The sequence below is a fragment of the Nyctibius grandis genome, chromosome Z (assembly GCF_013368605.1).
Source record: "Nyctibius grandis isolate bNycGra1 chromosome Z, bNycGra1.pri, whole genome shotgun sequence".
Classification (NCBI taxonomy): domain Eukaryota; kingdom Metazoa; phylum Chordata; class Aves; order Nyctibiiformes; family Nyctibiidae; genus Nyctibius; species Nyctibius grandis.
This window is the reverse complement of record NC_090695.1, coordinates 62,176,424-62,201,489: the sequence shown is the minus strand read 5'-3', so window position 1 is coordinate 62,201,489 and position 25,066 is coordinate 62,176,424. Positions and strand designations below refer to the sequence as shown.

General features: G+C 42.9%; 1 protein-coding gene across 1 annotated transcript in view; it reads right to left on the bottom strand.

Moving 5' to 3' along the window:
* Positions 1-23,544, bottom strand: part of SLC12A2 (solute carrier family 12 member 2) — a 70,841-nt gene extending 47,297 nt beyond the window's left edge. Inside the window, exons 1-4 of the mRNA XM_068422042.1 lie at positions 22,883-23,544; positions 2,285-2,404; positions 815-890; positions 113-208 (exon numbers count right to left, since the gene is read on the bottom strand). Coding sequence (XP_068278143.1) covers positions 113-208; positions 815-890; positions 2,285-2,404; positions 22,883-23,455 — 865 coding nt within the window. The 5' untranslated portion in view covers positions 23,456-23,544. The remainder of the gene's footprint in view (positions 1-112; positions 209-814; positions 891-2,284; positions 2,405-22,882) is intronic.
* Positions 23,545-25,066: the final 1,522 nt, after the last annotated feature.

Here is a 25,066-nt window from a genome sequence, read left to right as displayed (position 1 = left end):
TACTGTTTTTTCCCTGATGTTAAAAAAATGGAAAACAAATTAAAGGTTCCATCGTTAAGGTGTACAATTCAGAGTGATGAAAGCTTTAAAAGCTTTATGAAAGCAGGTTTACCTCCTCTTACAAACCCATTTGTGGCTATTGCTGAAGTAGAGAGTCCTGTAATTGTTGTCACAACAGTGGCCATTCCAATAACCAAGACAGACAGACCTTTTGGAAAAAGAGGGGAAAAAAGGTAGTCCAGCAGTATTAAGATGTACAAAGCTTCTACTTAAGTTGGTTTAAAGAATTAGTCTTGCAAATACAACACAAATTTACTGTGTGTGGTCCCGCACATGCAAGCAAAAGGCTTCTTCACTCCCCTTTTGTACAGAGAAGTTTCCAGGATACAAACAAAACTGGATAAATGTTCTCTTTAATCAGCAGGGCAAAAGCTGTATCCTAGAGCTTCAAGGAAACACATGCCTTTTGCAGATGAGATTTTCTGCAGTCCAATACTAAGTTAAGCCCTTGAAGAAAACTGTTTATATACTACACAGTCTATATGCAGATTTTAATAACCACAGATCAAAGTTTATCTCTACAGTTCACTGAAGACTTACAAATGTCAATTTAAAATTACATACCTTATGGGTAAATGAAGAAGTCTAAGCAACTTCATACCAGTTAAAGTTTTTATAAGTGTAAGTTACCTTAAAAAGTGGCAATATTAAGGTCATTTTCTACCCCTGTTTAAAGTGTAAGCTCAGGATCAACACCAATTTTCGATGACATTTAAAAGTCACTGAAATAAAATTACAGCATTAGTACACATACCTATCCCAGCTTGTCCTACAATCCATGATAGTCTGATGAAAAGCATCACACCCCAAATATTTAACATACATCGTACCTAAGATAAAACAGAAATTTTACATAGGTTAGGTCTTACATCTGCAGTCATTTCCATTAATTCTTCATTTCAGTTTTTAATGTTGTCAAAATAAAATGTTTAGCTGGTCATTAGGACTAGAAGGGAGACAAGGACCTCTCCAAACCACAACAGTGAAAAGTTTTCAGAGATTTAAAAAGTCTTTTGCAAAACGTGAATCACTCAAGCTGGAACTATTCATCCAGGCAGCTTATGCCTACTAGGAAATACAAACGGCAACTTTCAAACCGCTGAAAAGGAGGAGATCATCCTCCTTGAAACTTTTAAATAGACTTGGGAAGAAAACGGTCAACATTTATCCCATAACTCTTTAATACTCAGAATTGTTGCTTACAAAAATAGTTCAATACAGACTTTGGGTTTGGAGAAATTCAAAGTCAGCTTGACACCTGCTTTAAAATGAAAAACTCTGTCCTTGTGGTACATCAACAGAAGTCAGTAATATCTGTTTCACAGCTACCACAGGCACTCTCCTTCTCCCAAGGTAGAGAATATGGGTACTTCAAGACTTGTAAGGAAATTGCTAATACCCAGTGGAAGCGTGCTGAACTAAAGTTAGGTATTCTGAATCCTCAAGTTCAGCATGATTTAAACAACTGTTGCATTTGCAGCCACTAGTATAAATTCTTATAGTTTTGGAAAGTATATATTAATCATGGTTTCCTTTTGCCAAAACATTAAATTAATATGTACTTGTAATAAAATCCCCCATGTCACCCTTAATTTTTCACTGCTCCAAATGGGGAGAGACTCAGTTTTTTTCCATCATGAATATATTGTATTTAGTGTTAAGACTTCCACAACTTAGGAGAAGATGACTTTTTGTAACACGTTCAACAACATTTAAATACTTAATCCTGGTCAAGTTTTGCCATATACAGGTAGGTACTCTGCTCAGCACAGTATCTTTTGCTTCTCTAAAAATAAATAAATAAAAATCAAGTTTTCTAACACTTTAGTCCAAAACTTTACACATCCAAAGTGAACACATATCAAATGTATTCTCTCCATTTGCATTTGTCTGTCATTTCAGATTCACATGTAGTTTTTCTACTACACATGAATACTTACATGGTCTTTTTCATTCTTGGAAACTATGCCACTTCACAACTGTAAAACCTGTGCTAAGAAACCATGATCCCTTAAAAACCTGAAGTCCTGAAGTATTTGTTTCCTTAAAATTAAGTACAAGTAAGAGCAACCCTTCCTAAAATTATGGCATTTTTCACACATCTCTCATACATATAACTTTTTTTTTTTTTTTTTTTGCACAGCACTATCACAATACCTCTCAAAAAAAGGTTATTAGAAATATCATACCTGTAAGAAACTGAAGTACAATACATCAAACTTACCAATACACCTTTTATCCAGCCAAACTTGACCACCCCTTTGCCATCAGCTGCATAAGTGGCAGCTGCTTCCCCAGCTGGTGTGCCTTCTTCACCATTTGCATAGCCATCTTCAAAGGGCTCCTTGCGAGGGAGGGAAAAAAAAGTTTATCTTTTATGTGACTACCAGAGTAGAGAGGACATTTGATAACTCACGTTGTTAAAAAAACCTGCCTACTTGTGCAAATAGAAAGATTAAAGAATGACATGGCAGAAGTTTTAAGCTTTTCCTTTATGTTCCTTGCATGAGGCACATCTCACATTTCAAGTAATATAACACAAACTTATACAGGCGACTTCGGTATTCTGCTTCAGTTGGAGCAAACTGTTAGCTGTCAGAGTAATAAATATTTTTAAGCATCAGTTCTACAACCCTAAGAAACAAACACCTGGTCTTTTAGAAAAAGAGCTACGAGATTTCAAAGGCAGCAACTTCTACAGCACAGGAAGTTTTATTTCTTAATCTGAAAGTGTATACTGTTCCACCACAAGTTACTGGTCTCAGCTATAGCATTTCCTGTAGTTCAGACTCAGCTGTCACTTGATCAGTTTTTCAGGAAATAAATTATTCACTTCCCTGCAAACTGTTCTGCTAATCATTGTAAGGTGATGCTGCTAGAAAGGAGAATGGGAGAGTGGCATTTCAAGGAGAGAAGAGAAGTTTCTTCCCAAACACTCTTCCCTGTTTAAAAGGGAAGGATGACAGATGCAGAAAATATCAGTCCCATGGACAAAGGCCAGCTTGTCGCTTTTCTTTACAATTCAACTCTCAGCCTTAAAATCAAAAATCTTAACTGTTTGATATACATTAAAAATATACGTGTATATACACATACTTGTTGCATGCTTGCTTTTCAAGAGGCAGTTTTGTATTGCCAAGCCAGGCAAACACCTAAACAGTTAAACTCAACTTAAATACTTCCTACACTTGCTGTAAGAAATCTGCAGGAAGCACTCTAAGCAAAGCATGTTATCCAAGGCAACAAGTGTAAAGAATGACTATACTAGAAAGACCTCGAATACCATTCAGAGAATACTATTCAACAAACCAGCTCAAGCAGTATTTGTGAAGCAGCCTGCATCCCAGAGGGCTTAGAAAACATTTACGCAATTAGAAGTTCAATCCCAGTGAGGTAAAGGGCAAAACTCCCATTCACTAAGTAAGACACAAAATAGACTGGACCTAAATTATGCGTTCAAGAAGTATGTTCCATGCTGAAGGGACACAGTAAGAAAGCTTAATGTGAGATACTTTATTAAATTCCTGCTCCTCCTGATACATTAATACCAAATATACCATCAACACAGAGTCCAGAGGAAGTATTTATAGAACTGTCAGTTATTAAGTGTCATCCATATTTCCTTACAATCAGCAGTAAACATATAAACAAATTAAAAAAAAAAAAACAAAAAAAAATCAGACGACACCAACCTTATCCAAGGTCATTAGTATGGATTCATGTCAGTGCTTCTCTCAATGACTCTGCATTATGAAATTCTCATAAAAACAGGTGTACCCACAACACATCTGGAGATCCTGTATGGCATAAGCTTTCCACCAGCAGGCAGAATCACGATTAGTTTGCAGATTACTACCTTTAACAGATAGCTGTTAAGAACTAATGGCTGTAACTTCTTGGGAGATCTGTACAGCCTTTGACCAGATGAATCTATTGATTTACTGATTATTTGTATTCAGACACTCAAACGTAAACCAACTCAAGCAAGAAGTGGCATGTGATCTATTTAGAGTGGTAAGAAGATCAGTGAGGACCAAAAAAGAGGATTACCATGCTGCTACATTTAAGATTTTACATGGAATTACCTCTAGCATCTCTATGTCAAGAAGTAAAATAAAAATTAATTAGTTTTAATGTAATACATACAGCTACAAGCCACTCATTTTCTGAGTCTATGCTGACCTGCCTAAACCACAACTGAGGAAATGGAAAGCCTTCTAATCAGGCTCCTTGCCCAAATGGGAGACACCTGAAGCTCACAATAGAAAATAACCTACATACTGCCCTGCTCCGATACACTTGAGTACTCGTCCTTCAGATGACTTTCCTAGAAATTCAGGAATAAATCTCAAAACTCTTTCTAGGTATTAATGTCTTCCTCATCAGATTCTGTTGTTTCCAGACGCACTTACCAGAAGTTTCTCCCCTCTTCTCCCCCACCCACTTTCAGAAGTGGAGAGCAAAAAAAAAAAAAAAACAAAACACATACCTTAAAACAAAGGACAGATTAATAAACATGTTGACAACCATAACAATAACAACAAAACTTTTCAATCAAGCGTGCAACAGTGTAACTGTATACTACCATTCCTTCATATAAAATCCATCCTTATTTCTAATAGAAAAGCATCACATTATACTTGCAACAAACTCAATTTTAAAGCATTGCATAAGGGAGTCACACTTACATCATCTAAGCGTTTTTTATGCTTTGGCCAAGAAAACTGCCAAGGCATGTCATGTCTCTAATAAGAAACAACAAAATTGTTCTTTGAAAAGACTGGTCAGGGAGGATCAAGGAAGGGCTAGGAGAAATCTGTACCTACATAAATATCAAATACCTTCATAAATACCTAAAATATCAAAACATTACATTCAACTGAAGTAGTTAATGCTGTAATACTGAGTCACAACAATTTATTTTTTTTCAACAAGCTAGAAGATTTCATTTAACTGCACATTTGGGTTTTAAGAGAGGGTGAAAAATATCCTATCTAGTGTAAAAGATAATTATATACTTCAGCATATGACCAAGCTGGCCAAGTATTGGTAGAACCTGCACACATGGACAAGATGACCTCCAGAGGTCACTTCCAACCTCAATCATCACGTGATAGCTACGCATTTCACTGTAGTGCTCAAACAAGCCTACAGCTCAGCCTGTTGTATTCTGGGAAGCAGATAATGGCTCGCAACTGATATTTTGAGTTATCAGTTACCAAATCAGCTCCAAGATACGCACACTACAAACACAAGAAAGTTTTGTTCTGTATGTCTTGTCTCTCCACACTATGCAATATTTCTTAGGAAAATATTTTGAAGCACACACAAAAATGTAATAACTGAAAGGTTATTGCTGGTTATCAGTGCTAGTGGGTGCCCAATAAAGAACCAGTGAGAACAGATATTAGAGTGTGGGCACAAAAGAATTCCACTACACAAGGCTCCAAGTTCAGCCCTTTAATGTGAGATTAAGAAAGCACCACTGTGGTCTCAGCTGTACATAAAGCAGGCATAGTATTTTTCATGCTTGTGCTCATGAGGAAACAATGCTTCTACTCAAGTCACATACTGAATGGAAAAAAATGCACTAGCACTATTTTAGAACAGCAATACATGTATGATAAGATCTTCACAAACAGTAGAAAACACTAACACACTGTGGATTTGGTGGGGGTGTAACAAAAGGGGAAAGAAAAGAGAAGGTTTTAGCATTTCAGATCAGAAATGCTCTTACTAACACAACTTTTTAATCAAAATACTGTCTTCTATCTAATCGGTCCGAAGAACACTCAGAGCTACGGTGTTCACTTGCACTGTTAAAGGTAAAATAAGACACATTTACATGTTGACAATTCTATCATACACTGACAGGAATTTAGCCAAGAAACAGTTCAATTGTGTTGCTACACAGAAATTGCCATTGCTGTATCACAGTGTACTAGAAAGTACAGATAATCTACTGTTTCATCTCCAGCACTGGATCATAACAATAAGTTATTTGTGCCAATTGTGAATAGTCTCCACATTTATTAGAAGTGGATTAGTAATGAGAAAAGACTTGTTAGCCAGAAGAGGTCTGAGATTTTTTCACACACAGCTTGAAATACACTGCTGCATGGAAAAGTTTCTCATCGGTAAAAATTGCTATTTAGTTTTACCGAGAGTTCTTGATAGTGGTGTATGTAATGCAGCACATTTATTTGTGGTGAACTTACCTAGACCCCATCTTAAAGGCAACATACTTAGGCTATGTTGAATTGTATGAGGTGGTACCAGAATAAACGCACATGAACTCTTCGTCTCTTGCTTCTTTTCAAGTATCACAACACGGAAGCCCCAAGTAAAGGGCAAGACAACCAGCAAGTTTGTATCTAAGACTACATAGCTCTTCTTCAGGCAGAACACCTTTGCAGTCTGCCTGATTTGGCGTGTCCCAAGTAGTAAGTAATTTCTTTAGCTAATCCTTCCTATCGCTATCACTCTTGTGCGAAGAGAGGAGGCCAAAGAAGCACCTGCAACTAGAGCATTTAACTGCTCTTCTTCCATCTCTCAAGATTCACCAGTTACAGGTTTAGCATATGGCATATAGTATGGGCTTCTCCTCATACAAATTCCTTAAAAAGACTTCACAACAGTAGATTTTTCTTGTTTTAGTAAGGTACAGTACTGAAGCTGGTTTAAATAGCTCATACTCTCAAAATGTTGAAGAAAATCAAAAGCCTCATCTTTTCAAGCTCCAATTTCTGCAAATATTAAATGTGGTGGAATGCCATTTTTATCAAGAGAACAGCTGCTTACATTTAGAACTGCTTTGTACTTACACATTCTGGTATTGAGGATGGCGCTGTCATCATTTAACATGCTTACTGAGGACAGGAAACAACAGAAGCCACCCAAGAACCGTCTTTCACCAAGAGAGGTACTGACAGAACAATTCCGTACAGCAACAGGTCTCTGTCCTCACCAGCTACAGTCGAAGCCTCAACAACAGGATCATGCTTTTACCCGCTTGGATCTCTGTGGTTCGAGATGTTTGCAGCAATCGTCATGGACAGTGGAACCATTCTTCACAAGAGTGAGAGACTTGCACCCATCTTCTGCACTTTTTCACTACAGCTTCCAGCGTTATTGCCAAGCTGTTCACTACACCTTACCATAACAATTCCTTGTTTCCATCTCCCAAAGGTTAACTTTATAAGCATTGCCATTTTTAAGAAATTCCTTTTTGTGGAAGGAAGCAATTAGTAAAATGTATTGATCCAGATGTAGCATGCCAGCTGTCTCAACAGTGGAAGAACATTACTTGTAGGGATTATACTTCTAAATAGTCCAACTCTACAGCTGCACACAGTTAAGACTATGGTTATTCCAGTACAAAACCTGGCAGTACAGAAGATTTTCAGAGTTAACACAGCTCAAAACATACACAGAAGAAAAGCTTACGAACACCTGTTTTTCCTTTTCTAATTCAAACATACTTCCGCCAGAGTGTGGAAAAAATAAAAATGACAGATTAAAGAAAGTTATCAAACAGCAGCAGAATTACTAAACGTTTTGCCCCAGAAGATGCTAACACTTCCCATGATTTTTAAAGACTACAATACAAGAGACTGCTGTCTTGGATGAGCAAGCCTTCCACTTTCCCTTCTGGAATGAACATCTGCATTCTTCCTCCCACCTCACCCGAGACACTTGTAATGATCTGAATAAAAGGTTTAAAAAGTGCTATATGTATTGTCCGCATAGAATAACTGCATAGAATAATCCTGACACGGGTGTTTACCTCTGATGCAACAGTGGCAACTTTTGCAAACAGTTTGTACTGGTACAAATATATTTAAGTGTGATACTGTACTACCAAAGATTAAGGAAATGTCGACTGTAGGACATTAAACTGTATCAAACACATCTGTTCTTTAAACACTGCTTTTGCAGCATGTTAACGTTTGCAGTAATAAAATTCCCAGTTTGTGCGTAAGGGTCTCTGATAAGCTGTTTCTATGTTTTAATGCTCTTGTCTAACCAGTGGTGAAAGAAACCAAGAGCACTGAGTGTCCTTTCCAAAATGTCTAAATCTCTATGGAATGGTTTTAACCATATTGTTGTCCAGGGACACAAGAGAGTCCTGTGATTAACATTTTATCAAGAAAAGTCTCAAATTTGATTGTCTGACTGAGAATACAAAGTATTTCAGTACTTAAATATGAGAGAGGAAAAATAAGTTCTCAGTCTTCGACTTGATCTGGTGACGCTGATTATTGTTCGTAACCATTTTTTCAACCAACCACTGTTCAAAATGGCTGAGATACTGTTGTTAACTTTGCTCTGTAGACAGCAAATCACAGTGAGTTTTTAATACTAATTTTGAAAAACACCGCTGCCACGTCTGACAGTTTTCAAGTGTTTTTTTTTTTTAAGGGAAATAAACAGCTTGAAAAGGGAATAAGTATTACAAGTAATTACTTTTAAAATATCTTAGTCTACATAAAACTCTCAAAGAACAGTCAATACTGACTGTCTATTTTGTAAACTAGTAACACTAGCAATACTGTTGTTGACATATATTTTCTTCTCTATACTGATCTATTCAGAAGTTCTAACCCTAAATCTTTATTAGATATCCTCATTGCTTTCGTTTATGCCACAACGTATTTACCTAAGCCTCCCTCTCATTAAAACCCCAGAACTATACAGCAAATATCAATATCCAAACCTGACTGAAACAGTTACTTCTTAAGACAGGCGATTTGCTATTCGGACCTACCAAATGACGCAGAAGAATCTTGTTAGACCTAGGAACTGCAAATTAGCACAACAAACTCAATGCCTATGAAAGCAAAGCAGTAAGGAAAAAAACCCTCTGCAGTCTACATATCTCACTGCTCTTGAAATAGCTTTCTGTAAGTATTTAGGGTCAGCCAGAAAAAAGAGTTATCTCCTTGTTATACAGTTACAGTTGAAAAGATTATAAAACCAGAAAAATATTTCTGTAATGAGAAAAATCAAGAAAAAAAAAAATCTGTAGTACACCTGAACTTTAAATATTTAATGCAGTTCTAGTTCTTCCTCACCAGTCCTCTGCTGGGGATAAGGATGGTGATAGGGTTTTCATGAGATAGTATGGAAACTAAGAACTAATGTGCCCAGCTCTCGATTAATGCTTCGTAACAGCCCTCACTTTGATGAAAGTGCAATGAAAGTGCAAATTCTAAAACTGAAAGTAGGTTATCACTTTCTACATCTTAATTACATCACTAACTGACATCTTACCAACGAGATGTAATAGTCTGAATCTTTGGTACTTCAAATAGGGCGATAATCCAAGTGAACACAGTTACCTTTCACGTAAAGATTGGTACTCAAAGACAGCCGCTTCCACAGACACCTAGAACAGTTTAAAAATTCCTGATAATTCATTATTTAAAAATAAACTTGCCAAGTTAGCAAAACAGATTCATGTGTTCAGGTTTTTCAGGAGTTAGATGGGAAGCTTGACTGATTAGTATTGCTACCAGTGGGAAAAACCCAGTCAGGTAGCACATGCAAAAGAAAACACAGCAGAAGACATGTTCAAGACATCTCAGTCTGCCTAAACACCTTCTTAGCATTTTCTTTAAAAAACAAACTCAAAAATCACACACTTTCAGGGAACATTGCTAGTCATTGTGCAATGACTAGCTGTCGATGGCAGTTCAAAAAATTCAGCAGTCATATTAGGTACTTTACTACTTGGTTTTAAACCAGGAATGAATTATAGCAAATTTGCTAATAGAATTTATAATTCCCACTCCTTGTTTGAAGCACACGTAAAAAGCTGCTACTGTACTGTGGTTCCAGTATCTTTACTGTCATAATCTAAAAAAAGCCTAATAATCTAAAAAAAGCCTACTAACCCATTAAATGGCACCTAGCAGTTACCTACAGCAACAGGAGATAAATTACCCAGATAAAACAAGATCTGTTCTTAAAACTCGGGATTCCTTGGAATCAAACATGAACAGCTTCAACCGCTGGTTACTCGCCTCAATCAAAGGAAATCCTTTTCAGGTTTCCAGCCAAGACACCAAAACTTAAGTGCTTTGGCTACATTACCTTCTCTACAATTACAAATCTAAAGTATAGCAGCAAATGCTTTTGGCATCCACTTCCAGAGATTTTAAGAGAGATTGCATCAAACACAGAACATTCATGTTATCTTAAGCTGAAATTAAAGTCTGTTGTACTTTGATTACAGCAGAACAATTTTAAACAGAATAAATTTATAGTTACAATTAACATGTCAACTGAAGAATTAACTGGCTACATGTCTGCCATCAGCTTGTATTTCAGTATCTTGCAACTCAACACTGCTTTCAACAGAGAAACATTAAGCAGTATTTGTGTGTGTGTGCATGTGTGTATTTTCTGATTTTAAAAGCCATTTTGACTTTACCTCTTTTAAAGGTATAGAGAATCATCCATTCTTCCTCCCAATTCTTACAAGTACTATCATGTATTAACCAGGGTAGGAAGACTGTTAATCAAGAAACTTACTCAGGCAATTTATTTCAGCTTAAGAGTAAATCGCTGTTCTTGCAAGGTGGTATACTTACAAAGGATAGATATAAACCTTGTTTATAAAGCTCACCACCACTTAACGTCCTACACGCATACAATTTTTTTGACTGATCTCTAAGCTTACTAACCACACAAAGTCTATGGACTTTTCTCTTTAAGGAGGTCATTATGATCCTCCCTTTCTAATAACGGATGGACACAAATTGCAATCTGGTAGACTTTCGCTTGAAGAAAAAGGTCTGGATCAATTCAGAAATGCAGCAATAGCAAAACTGCCCGTACTTAAGAGTACTTTAATTGGTGAAAACAGACAGAATCTTGTCCCTGACTGATCCTGATTGTCAGAGCAGTATTCCACAGCCACTAACTTGCCAATTGTCACTTAAGTAATCCACTCATTAGAACATTGCGTAATATTCAAACGGTGATCTCATCCCTTCCTCTGCCTGCTTCCTCTGCTGTATCACCAGCAATTTTGAGTTTTCAGCTCTTTATAAGCAAAAAAAAAAAAAGGTTCAATGCTTTCCCTAAGCATCTCATCAAAATAGTGTCTCTCTCAAGGCAGATTCCTAATCAGTGCCTCTAGCAACAGTGACAGTGTCAACATCATTTGATCTAGTTGTCAAAACATCAGCATAGACGTTCAGACTCAAATCTTTGCATTCCTAATAGAGAAGGACTAGCCATATTTACAGAAGAAAAGTTCCCGAGGAAAGCACCGAAGTCTACATAGCAATACAAAGGCTGAGATTTGAAAGCCCGTAGCCAGTATGGTGCGACCAGGTGGAATCCTTTCAAGTACTTTTTACGTGTGACATGGCAGCAGAGTTTTGTTGACATCTGCAGGTATGCAAGAGCGGTATCCTATTAAACAGGGTTTTATTAATCCATGCTATAAACATTACTTAAAGACCAAGAGCATTTTGCAAAAAGCATCAAGAAAACTCTCTACATCTTCACATCTTGATTCATACGTCCCTCCATAGCACAGGATTATATGAATACTTTGGGCAAGTTGATGATGAGAATTAGAGACAAATGAGAAGAGACGTCTGTCCAGCAGCTATGCAGTGTGGCTACCCCATGGTAGACCCACAATGCTTATGTTATGCAGTCCCAGAAATACCGGAAGCAAAGTCAGGCCTTCTTGTCAAGGAACAGTCAACATGGTTTTCCACCGTATAAAAAACAAAACAAAACCAAAAAAAACTTCCTTCACCAGTCCCTCCACTTCTTTTAGTTAATAGGAAATTGCACTATTAACATCTAGTCACAAAAAAGGAGGCATGACTTCCTGCAGAAGTGTAGGGGCAACCAATCCAATCCAGCTTAAGAGGAAGAAATACATGTAGTCTACTTCACACCTCCAGAATACACCTCAGTTCTCGTTTTGATGGATTACTCCTTTCCTGCCCGCTTCAAAACCAAACTACTAGTTCCCCTACTGCTCCAACATAATTTGATCCTTTCCAGAAGAACCATTGTACTCTGAATGATTACCAAAGTTAATTATTCACTACTGTGCAGTGACCATCATATTCCTTTTGATACCCACTGGCATGAAAAAGAGAAATAACACTTCTCAGAAAAACAGATCCAGGCTCTGAACACAGGTATTTTTCACTGTATTATCTGAAAAACATAACCCTGATACATTTCTAATGGTTAGAGACCTTTCAAGTGTTTCATATAATTTTCTTTTTCTCCAAAATTAAGCAGATGCAGCATTTGATTGCATAAGAGCTTAATTAAATCCTATTAGGAAGCCTCTTGCATAGCAGTTTTGCATATTCAAGCATTGTCCAAGAAATACAATGTTCCGTAAGTAAGTACCAAAGAGAATCCATTTCAGTCTTCCTGAAGAACTTTTTTTCAAGACAACAAATTCCCAAGTCATCTGCTATACTCCACCCCAAAATAAGGTTAATTTGAAGCACTCTTGCTTTTAACACCTTTCAGTTTTCATCCACTTCTGCGAAACAGAATGATGCACTTTCCATCCAAGAGGTGGGGAATGGGGAGCAAGTGTACCACACTATCCAGCAGGAACCTTAATCAAACTTCCCATTTTAATTAGAAGTCTAGTTCTAAGTGTAGTAAGTTCATGAAAAATTACAGTCTTACAATAGACTGAGCAGCCTATTGAAATAATCTTAAAAATCAATGAAGTACTGCCTGAATTTTTAACGTCATGCCAAGAAGACGTGGATTCAGCTACAGGCACAGCCCCTGAGACAGCACTGAGCAGAGCTGGTACATTCACGCAGCACAGCATGCACTTGTACTGGCACAGCACTACATTTGAGCCCAAGTTACTAAACTGCTTACAGCTCAAGAGCAATACTACTCTGAATAGTCTTGGGAGTCTCTCTGTCATGTAAACCCTCACAGTAAGTTGAAACACTGACCTAGCATCACAGTTTCTTTACAGCTGAAACAGATGTTGCTATTTTCTTTGAATGAAAAAAACCCATACCTGCATAATCTGAAACAGAAGCAGTTCATTTGAAGAAGGTTAACTTGCAAAATGAAGATGCAAGAGATAAGCTTCCTTGCTAAAAATGGAATTTTAGGCAGTTTTTACTTTTTTTTTTTAATCACCACCTCTTCAAGTCAGTTATCAGGCACAGATAATGCATCTTAGTTTTTACGCATAAAAAGAAATTTCAGAAGTTTGAGGCCTAACTGGCATGCTGAGGTGCAGAAAAAAAATCAGACATTCCATGCGCTCAAGCTGCAAGAACTGGATAGGTTTCAAAATACTGAAAGGCAAACAATTGTAAGTCAATTATTTAAAAAAATTCTTAGTAGTGAATAAATGACCATATTGTGATTGCTATTACCTATACCAAAAAGGGAGGTAAAATGAGTTTGTGGTTGCTCATGTATGAATATTATATGGGGCTTCAAGAAAAAAATCTGAAGGATGCAACAGAAGATGTAATACACTGGTTTGAATTACTCCAAGATATCGATCTTGCCAACCTCCTCCTCTGCAAGAATGTTCTTCAAGAATGAAGATCATCTGAGGTCTAACCAAATGCAGTACCAAAAGGGAAAAACTTAATCTGAAGATGGAGATTAATTCTGCAGCACCTTCCTCTTTAACCAGCTCTGAAATAGCCTATGCTGAAAGACAGGCTGGCCGGCTAAAGACAAGTTATTGCTATTCTTCCAGGTTCTGGCCTTGAACTAGTCACTGATACCGACAATATGTCAGCTAAGATTGGTTTATAAAAAAAACAACACAACAAAAAAACAAGCTCCTCCAAACAGGCACTCCCTCCTTCCTTCCCTAGTTGTACTCTTCTGGCAAGTTACAGTGCCAGAAGAAATTTCTTCCGACATGAGCACTCAAGGGGTTCATAGTGCATTGCAGAAGTCTCCAAGGGGTGCACAAGACAGTCCATTGGGAATGGGGAAAAAAATATTTTTTGCAATGTTAAAGTGCAAAAAGATTTCTGAAAGTGTTTATTTCATCTTTATCTCATCCTTTAATTTTTATTTCATATCATACACAATGTTAGTACAGTAGAACATGTATGTAAGTAAATAAATATACATATATTAGGGCTGTATGTGCAAACATTTTTTTATTGATACCAGTGTGCAGTCAAAAACTTGTGGAGACCATTGGTGTATTAGATCAGTGAACTGACTCACCACATCCAGTGCAAGATTTTGCAGCTGGGGGGTGTTTGCTTTCCGTAAATCAGATCAGTTCCTAGATCCACCCAAAAATACAACCATCACCATAAGAGAGAGCATGTAAGTTTCCCCCTTTCAGCAACAGACCACACTTCCACTGTCAAAACTACAACCTGTTAACCGCACTCAATTATTTCCAGCTTTTCCCTAACAAAAAAAAAAAAAAACAAAAACACTAACTAAAAAACCCACAAAGTAGTAAGAACAAGATTAGCAGCTTGCTGAAGACAGTTCAAAGGTTCCAGTATTCCATAGGTGTTTTGGACTAAAGACTTATTACAAAGATCAGGTAAGAGAGATTCAAGTATCAAGCAGTGTAAAATTGCAAAATACACATGGTCCTTATAAAACACAAACCCTGGAGGACTAATATGATTTACTGCTGCAAACAGAGCAGTACATTAATTTTTTTCCCTTGATGAAGATGATGGTAATTAAGTGAGGTATCAGGATAAGCAAAGTGAGGATTCTCCACACAGATTGAAAAAGCATAAAAACACCACTTTGCATGATGCTGGTAAAGCCTCATCTGAATACAAGTGCATTGAGCCCACTGTTTTTCCGAAGTGATGAATAAGAACAGGTACAAATTAAAGGCTTCCAGAACGTCCAAGAGCACAGAGACCAAAACCAAAAGAGTTTCTCTTGTTTAATTTTAGGGCAATGAAGTTCAGAAAGAACACTGAAGTTCTGGTTACCAATACAAAGAGGAGTAAGAAGGAAAAGAATCTGAATTAAATCACACTGACTGAAGAACTAAGAGACCACTGATTGTAAACAAGATTCAGCAAGGTAGTACAATAAAAACCATCTGCCAGAGGGTCTCAGTCTTCTGGCAGAGGGAGAAGGGAGGAAGCAGTTTTTAAAGACAGACCTTACACAACGTGGTCAGCTAGACCGACAGCCTAGAATCATCTTTTAATCTTTTATGCATCTTTAGCCGAGCTCTGTTTCCTTTACAGGCTAGGCAGACACAAACCAAGAACTGAAAAAAATATATATAAACAAATGTTAGAGGTGCAGCAGTCATTTAACATTTTCAAGAGAGAATACATTCTTTGGTAAAAAGCAGTGCCATACACAGCCTTTTCACTCTGCTTAAGTTAAACATTTTATGTTATCACATAAGAGGAAAAGCTGCAATGTTCAAGAAAACGCAAATCAAAGACAGGAAGATAGCTTAAAAAATCATAGCCATCCAACTTGAATAAAAACAAAAAAAATCCCCTCAGTTCTGCATCAAGACTATCAGTAACATCTTCTTTCTTACGTCTGTCTCCAAATTCAGAGGACAGGTGTATGGATTTCTTTGTGGGACAAAGCAAAGCACACTTGGGTTTTGCAATGTCTCTGGGGTTGTTTTGTTTTTTAATTTGGGCTGGGGGGTGGTGTAAAGATCTTCCTCTAAGATCACTACCTTCTAGCCTTTTAAAGGAACCAATTAGTACTCTCCGTGAGTATTTAACAAACACAGAACAGAGCTACCAGTAGAGGGCTTGGTTCACATAACATCTACTTACCACAGCTGTAAATGACTGCACAAAAGACAGATCGGATCAGAATCGCTCATGTACTGCGAAGTTTATTCTTCAAAAAAAAAAAACAGCCCCAATCAAGGAAATGCTATACAGAAAAAAATATAAATTAATGCATAGTAGTGGATTACTAAAACACAGTCCACTCTGAACACTTCAGAAGTATTCACTTTCCAGAACTATGTCCAGGCGTGACAGTGATACATGGGAAAGGTTTATGTCGTAGGAGCAAAAGGGTTCTGGGACAGGAATTAGCAGGGCTCATTCGGAGAGCTTTAAACTAGATTCGAAGGGGGATGGGGTAGTAGCTGGGCTTGCACCACTGGGGCAACGCTCTAGTGTTGAGGTAGACCAGGAGGCCTCCCATCCCCCTGGGGTGAAATCGGTGTGCCCAGCTCGCTCCCTGAAATGCCTGTACACCAATGCACGCAGCATGGGGAATAAGCAGGAGGAGTTAGAAATCCTGTTCGGTTGGGGGGCTATGATCTAGTGGCAATTACAGAGACTTGGTGGGGCAACTCACATGACTGGAAGGTGGTCATGGATGGCTATGTCCTGTTCAGGAAAGACAGGCCACGAAGGAGAGGTGGTGGAGTTGCTCTTTATGTGAGTGAGCAGCTAGAATGCATTGAGTTCTGTCCAGGGGCGGATCAGGAGCGAGTTGAGAGTTTGTGGGTGCGAATTAAGGGGCAGGCTGGCAGGGGTGATACTGTTGTGGGTGTCTATTACAGGCCACCGGATCAGGATGAGGAGGGTGATGAGGCCTTCTACAGGCAGCTGAGAGCAGTCTCGCAATTACAGGGCCTGGTTGTTGTGGGGGATTTCAACTACCCTGGTATTTGCTGGGAGGCCTACTCAGCCAGCCATCCCCAGTCCAGGAGGTTCCTCCAGTGCATTGATGATAACTTTCTCATGCAAATGGTGGATGAGCCAACTAGGAGAGGAGCGCTGCTGGATCTTATCCTCACTAACAAGGAGGGTCTGGTTGAAGAGGTGAAGGCTGCGGGCAGCCTTGGTTGTAGTGACCATGAGATGGTAGAGTTCAGGATCTCATGTGGCAGGAACAGAATAGCTAGCAGAATCACAACCCTGAACTTCAGGAGGGCCAACTTTGGCCTTTTCAAGCAATTGCTAGGGGAAAGCCCATGGGACAGGGTACTAGAAGGTAAGGGGGCCCAAGATAGTTGGTTAGCATTCAAGGACTGCTTCTTCCGAGCTCAAGATCAGAGCATCCCAACAGGTAGGAAGTCAAGGAAGGGTACCAGGAGACCTGCATGGTTGAACAGGGAACTGATAGGCAAACTCAAGTGGAAGAAGGTGTACAGATCGTGGAAGGAGGGGCTGGCCACTTGGGAGGAATATAAGTCTGTTGTCAGAGGATGTAGGGAGGCAACTAGGAAAGCTAAGGCCTCCTTGGAATTAAACCTTGCAACAGAAAGGGCTTCTTCAAATACATTGCAGGTAAAGCCAACACTAGAGGCAATGTAGGCCCACTGATGAATGAGGTGGGGGTCCTGGAGACAGAGGATAAACAGAAGGCGGAGTTACTGAATGCCTTCTTTGCCTCTGTCTATACTGTTGGAGGCTGTCCTGAGGAGCCCCGGACCCCTGAGGCCTCAGAAGTCAGGATAGAGGAGGAATCTGTCTTGGTTGATGAGGGCTGGGTCAGGGACCAGTTAAGCAACCTGGACGTCCATAAATCCATGGGCCCTGATGGGATGCACCCGCGGGTGCTGAGGGAGCTGGCGGAAGTCATTGCTAGGCCACTCTCCATCATCTTTGCTAAGTCGTGGGCAACGGGAGAGGTGCCTGAGGACTGGAGGAAAGCGAATGTCACTCCAGTCTTCAAAAAGGGCAAGAAGGAGGACCCAGGTAACTATAGACCGGTCAGCCTCACCTCTGTCCCCGGAAAGGTGATGGAACAACTTGTTCTTGGTGCTGTCTCTAGGCACATCAAGGATAGGGGGATCATTAGGGGCACTCAGCATGGCTTCACCAACGGGAAGTCTTGCTCAACCAACTTGATAGCCTTTTATGAGGATGTTACCCGGTGGATAGATGATGATAAAGCTGTGGATGTGGTCTATCTCGATTTCAGTAAAGCGTTTGACACGGTCTCCCACAGCATCCTCGCAGCTAAACTGGGGAAGTGTGGTCTGGATGATCGGTTAGTGAGGTGGATTGTGAACTGGCTGAAGGAAAGAAGCCACAGAGTGGTGGTCAATGGGACACAGTCCAGTTGGAGGTCTGTGTCTAGCGGAGTCCCGCAAGGGTCGGTACTGGGACCGGTTCTATTCAATATATTCATTAATGACTTGGATGAGGGATTAGAGTGCACTGTCAGCAAGTTCGCTGATGACACAAAACTGGGAGGAGTGGCTGACACACCAGAAGGCTGCGCAGCCATTCAGAGGGACCTGGACAGGCTGGAGAGTTGGGCAGGGAGAAATTTAATGAAATATAACAAGGGCAAGTGTAGAGTCCTGCATCTGGGCAAGAACAACCCCATGTACAAGTACAAGTTGGGGGCAGACCTGTTGGAGAGCAGCGTAGGGGAAAGGGACCTGGGGGTCCTAGTGGACAGCAGGATGACCATGAGCCAGCAGTGTGCCCTTGTGGCCAGGAAGGCCAATGGCATCCTGGGGTGTATTAGAAGGGGTGTGGTTAGCAGGTCGAGAGAGGTTCTCCTCCCCCTCTCCTCTGCCCTGGTGAGGCCGCATCTGGAATATTGTGTCCAGTTCTGGGCCCCTCAGTTCAAGAAGGACAGGGAACTGCTAGAGAGAGTCCAGCGCAGAGCCACGAAGATGATTAAGGGAGTGGAACATCTCCCTTATGAGGAGAGGCTGAGGGAGCTGGGTCTCTTTAGCTTGGAGAAGAGGAGACTGAGGGGTGACCTCATTAATCTTTATAAATATGTAAAGGGCAAGTGTCAAGAGGATGGAGACAGGCTCTTCTCAGTGACATACCTTGACAGGACAAGGGGCAATGGGTGCAAGCTGGAACACAGGAGGTTCCACTTAAATTTGAGGAAAAACTTCTTTACAGTGAGGGTGACCGAACACTGGAACAGGCTGCCCAGAGAGGCTGTGGAGTCTCCTTCTCTGGAGACATTCAAAACCTGCCTGGACGCGTTCCTGTGTGATATGGTCTAGGCAATCCTGCCCCGGCAGGGGGATTGGACTAGATGATCTTTCGAGGTCCCTTCCAATCCCTAACATTCTGTGATTCTGTGAACTATAAGGTCTATGACATTATGGCATGGTAGTTTTTATACTGAGGAAGACAAAGGCAGATGGAATGTTTTCTACAGGCTATAGCTTTACTTATAGATGTAGCTGACCTATGCAAAACAGATATTCCTAAACTGTAAGACAAAAAAAAAAAAGATTAAGAAAAGATAGGACACTTTTAATCTTCCTACTGTCTGAAGGCAGATCCCCTCAAGATGGCCGGGGACACTGCTGCAACCGCAACAACCACCTACATATCATGGTATGCTGTTTCCCTCCCACTTCTTTGTTAACAACCATCTCATCTCTACACGTCTGGAGACTAATGCTCCTGCAAAGCACCACCTTATCTATGAGATCAGTAACCATAACAGCCTCATCAAATTCCCTCTACCATTTCTCTAAAGCAGAGTAAGATTAATGCACACCAACTAGGTAAGCAACAGATTGAACACTTTGGCTATGTGCAGCCAATGAAGACAAGACCCCTCACTTGAAATTTAAGACAATAGACCAAGATCAGTAGTATGCAATTCATTCACTTCAGAGCACTGCAGCATCACCCAGCTGTCTTTCCACAACCAGTTTCAAGAACAATCCCTTTCTTTTCTACTAGGAAAGCCACTGTTGGAACAACCACATGAAACCAGAGGTGGCGAGACACCTATCCTACCAGGACAGCAACACAAACCCTTGTCAAAACGTAGCCCCTCTGTACGCGCACATGCATCTTCTTCAAACAGTGCATCTTCGTCCAAGAGTGCTTTTCTGTGAGAACAGAATCAGTAGAAGAGTTAGACATATGAAGCCTGTAAGCAAAACTAAGGAAAAGAAAAATCCATTCTATAATTGGCACTAGCATCAACATTACTGTAACACTGCCTCACAACATTTATTTACCTTTTAAAAGGGAAAAAGAATAGCACAAACTTTAACTGCAACATGAAATTGCTACATTCAAAGCAGTGAAACACACTGCTGGTGACCACATTTTTGGATCAGTCATAACACAAAATAACTGCCAACCTTGATGCACTGGTTCAAGAAGCAGGGGCATAACAATAGGTCTTCACATAGTGCAAATTTTATGTAATGGTACTAGGATGTTTATACCAGCTGCCCTAAGTCTTTGACATACATGCTGTACAAGTTAGTACAAAAACAACAGCTAAAGAGCAATCTTAATTTTTCAAGTTCCTACAAGTCAGTGAAATATCTTCTTTAATGCATAGTGATATTCCATACTAGAGACCATTACTGTTAGCCAGGAGGAACTGCAGTCACTTTGGGAATAGAGACAATAATGCCCCTGAAACACAGTGAAAAAAGCACCGTAGCTTTGTGAACAACTTTTATACGAAAGTACGGTGCCACCATGATTTAAAAGTAATCAGCACTCCGTGGCCAGAAATGAAGTACATAATCACATGTGGTATAATTTATACCCCAGAGACTGGGAAAAATGTAGGTATCCAATGCTATTAGTACGCATGACACACCCTTATTAAAAGCTTTTGTGTTCTCAACTTTATCTTGCAAACTGTTTTGCTAAGTCTGAAGCAAAAATAATTGCTTCCGTTCTTCATATAAGCCTAAATGCTTGCTAACACATTAATTGCTTTGGCAATGAAATATCCTGTGAGAGAACAGCAGAGTTACTACACAGAACTTCAACTTAACTTCTTAAGTTTATACCATGACTGTTTTTAAAAGTAATACTTAAGCGTAATATCAAATGTAACTGAAATTGCCTATTCCACTCCTCCCCTCCCCCTTTTTTTTTTGGGGGGGGGGGGGGGGGGGGGGGGGGGGGGCGGGCGGGGGCACACAGCAGATAGGACATCCCTTTCAAAAAAAAAAAAACCTTGACGTAGACACCCATCCATACTGCAGAACAAATTCATGACATGTGAGAAATTAATAATTTGAGTTAACTAATGCTCACAACAAAACTTTTCTGATAATGATCCTGTAATTAGGTCGTCTACAGCTCCTCTTGCCACAGCCTTCCAAGAAAATTTCTTGCCATGCTTTGTAATGAAATATGAAGAAATTACACTTTTAGAAACTATAGTTCCAGAATAAGTTAAGATTCTGAAGTTAAATGTCTTAACCATGTCATAAAGAACTTTCTTGACTGCTGCAATATAAACACACCAAAAACCTATCTGCCAAGCTTAACATTACTTGAATTTATCTGCTTACATTACAGAGTATCTAACAATGTGGTCATGCCATCATGGACCAGGAATCAGAAATGTGGGGGGGAGGGGGAAATCAGTGTGTGTTCATATAAATTACGTGGTTTATTTATAGCATATCTAGCTCCATGGACAAAACAGTAATTGCCAACTTCCATTCCACACTAACTCAAGACCACAGAACATCATTTAACTCCATCAGGAGGGGACCTAAAAGGCAAGAATAATGTGCTGTTACAGTTAGTAATTATTTTGATATCTAATCTTAGATGTCACAAGGAAGTATCTCTTCAGCACAACAAATAATTATTTCTATCGGAACAGTTAAATAGTTTTAAAAAGCCCACACTTAAAGATTCACTATACCCCCAAAAAGACACACACCAATGCAGACGCACTGAGCTGCCTAATAATAGTGTGAAACAGGACAGTCTCAAAAGAACAAACGTTTTCTCATGGAACTCCACCTCTAAGGAGTGAAAGGTGGGATGGAAAAAGTTCTGCAAACAGAATATTCTTCACTTCATTAGGACGTGGCCCACATGTTCCTTTATTGCCCTAAACCCAGCAGAAAAAAAACACTAGAACATGGACTTCTTAGAGCACCACCAAATACCAAGAGGCAATTTTCAGACTGCAAGAAAACAGCATTGCAATACTTTTATCCGGCTTTAGTTTAGTCATGATAGTTTAATAGTTTAATCATAATCTAAAAAACACATCAAATTAGTTCCAGGTTCAGCTAAAGCTCGCCGTTTAATAAAGAGAGTCTACAATACAAATAAGCTTTCACGGTAACTCGTCTCCAATAACATACTGACTAGTCCAAAATAGAAAAAGCTTGACACGCACAATTATTGAAGCCTTGATCGGGACGCCTGCAGACGCATGGCTACAAGGCACGAGTGAGAAATCTCCTTAGGGAGAAGGAGCCTCGGCTGCGTCTGTGCAGGCTCCAGCATCACGCCCGAAGGCGGCTTCGTTCGGCGCTGCGTGCGCAGGGAGAGCCGTGCGTTTTCGGCTGGCTGGGAGGCAAACCTCTTGTCACTACTGAGAGCGAGCGCATCCTTTTTTTTCTTTTTAGCATTTCTTCCATTTTCATTCCCCTTCCCAGACTAATACCTCTCGCAGACTCCGAATTACCCATCTGTTCAAGGCGATATGGACCAGCAGTGGAAAACCGCTGCGCCTGTAACAGACCCTCTCTCGGCTATGAGGCACATTTGCCCCGCAGACCTACAGCTGTAACCACCTCTCTCAAAATGGGGATCATCTCCCAAAAATATAGGGGGTGAAAACCCCACTGCGTCATTTTTAAAAAAAAAAAAAAAAAAGAAGACAGCCGCAAGCGACCCGATGCATCCGCACCATCTGCGCCTCCCCGAGGCTCAGCGAGCATTCAGCTTTTTCCTCCCACGGCTGCTGACAGGCACCAAAACGCCGCACGCCCCGAGAGCGGCCCCGGCGGAGGCACAAGGCGGGGGCCGGGGCCGCTCCCCGCCCGGCGCGGAGGCGGCCCGGGGTCCGCCAGGGAGCTGTGGCGGGGTCGGGGCGGGAGGGAGCTGTGGGGTACGCGGGGGTCGCTCACCTTGTCCAGCTCATCGTGCAGCTCGGCCAGGCTGGGCCGGATGAGCTTCTCGCCCAGGTCGGCGGCCGTGTGGCGGTAGTGGTCAATGCGGGGCACGGCATCCATGGTGTTGTGGCCGAAGGTGCGCAGGTAGTAGGTGTTGGTGTGGGTGTCGTAGTAGTAGTGGTGGTGCCCGCCGGAGTGGAGACTGCCCTCGCTCAGCACCGTGTCGCCGCCGTTCTGGAAGCTGACATTGCCGCCCTCCGAGCTGCCGCCCCCCGGCTCGCCGGGGCTCTCGTCGTCGGCCGACGGGTCCACGAAGTTCACCCGAAACCTGCCCTTGGCTTCCTCACTGCCCTTCCCTGCCGCACCGCCGTCCTCACTCGCCTTGCGGGACTCCTCGGCCGGGCGGCCGGCGCCTTCGGCCACCAGGTCCACCTGGAAGCGGCTCTGGCTCGGCGTGGGACCCAGCGGTCTACCCAGCGCACCGCCGCCCGCCGCATCCCGGCCCTCCTTCGAGCGCCGCTCCTCGTCCGCGGCCGCCGGCACGGCGGGGCCGGGTGGTGGTGGCGGCAGCTGCTGCTCGCGCTCCATGCCTGCCCCTCGCCTACCGAGCACTGCGCCCGTCGGCGGCGCGGCTGCTCCGACCGCCCCTCGCGGCAGCGGCCCCGCTGCTTTAAACGGCCAACCAGCGCCCGCGGCTGCAGCGCGCCGCAGACAACGCCAGGCACCGCGCGCGCCCCGCCCCCCCGCCGCAGCGCCAGGTGATGATGCCGCCGCCGCCGCCGCCGCCCGCCCTCCCCCTCCCCCCCCGCCGCGCAGCCCCCTCAACGGACCCGCCGCAGCCGCCCCGTGGCCCCGCGCCAGCCGCTCGCTCCCTCCGCCCCGCCGCCTTCCTGCCCCTGTTCGCCTTCCCCCGAGGGCGCTCGCTACGCGAAGGCGCCGCCCGCCGCTCTGACAGCGCCACGCGGGGAGGAGCGGCCGCGCCGGGCGAGCCCACCGGGGCTTCAGCAGGAGGGAGCGGCGCGGGGCCCGCGGCCGGCGTGGGGCAGCGGAGCCGGGAAGGAAACGGTCCCTGGTGCCCTCCGCCCCCCCGTCCCCGCTCTCTGGGCGCTCCACCTGATCCCCGCTCGGCGGAGGCAAGAACTTGGACGCGAACGGGCCAGCGCCGCCTTGCCGCGCCCACTCGCTTCCCCGCTCGGGTGGAGGCGAGATGCGGGGGGCCGCCGACACCGCCTGCTCCCCAGGCTCCGCCCGCTCCTGGCTGCGGCGGCGGGAGCGGTTCCCCGGCCCGCCGGTGGCGCTCGCGGGGAGGGCGGTGGCGGCTCCTCCTGGCCCAAACTATGGCGGCCGCCACATCCGCCCCACGGCGGTAGGGCGAGGGGCCGGGCGAGGGGGGGTAGCGCTTAGCCCAGGGCGGGGGGCCGCAGCACCCCGGCCCTCGCCCGCCTGTCAAAGTCTGCCCGCCCGCCGGCCGCCGCCACATCTCGCGAGAGGAGCGCCGGCGGCGGGGGATGCGCGGGGCAGCGCCGGCTCCGCGCCATGCGAGGACGCTTGCGCGCCCCCATACCTTGCTTCCCACCGCCTGGCCGCTGGCGGCGTCGCGGCAGGATGAACGACCTGCAGCACATAGCGGGCGAGGCGGCTGCCCGCTTGCTTTCTCGCCCCCGCTCGCTGCCCGCAGCGACTCGTGGGCGGGGGGCGGTCGGCGCGGTAGAGGCTAGGCGGCTGCGGGGCTCCGAGGCCCAGGCAGCCCTGGGGCCGCTCGGGGGCTACCGCAGCTGGGGCTGGCTCTGTCCCGCCCGCCGGCCCCTCGCCTACTCACAGCCCTGCAAAACCTCCCGTCCCGCTTTGAACCGCCTCCTCTCGGTCTGTGCCGCACGCCACCTAGCTGCTCCCTGGCGTTATCCGTGTGTAAAGGTCCGGATGTACGGCTGGGATGAGCAAGTGCAAAGATGAGATGCGGGACTGCGGGAAAGCGTGGACCGGTAAATGGCGGGGATACATGGGAATGGTTGCCCACGGGTACCTTGAAGGAGGAATAAACGAGATGAGCAAAGTAGGTGTTCGCTTGAGCTCTGTTTTTACCTTCCAGCCTCCATATCTCTTCTGAGTGTGCTGTAAAAATAATTTTCTCCTTGTGTAATTTTATATTAGTAATAAGTCTTTTTCTGTGTCCTGTGTTGCAGCTCTTTGCCCCTGTTC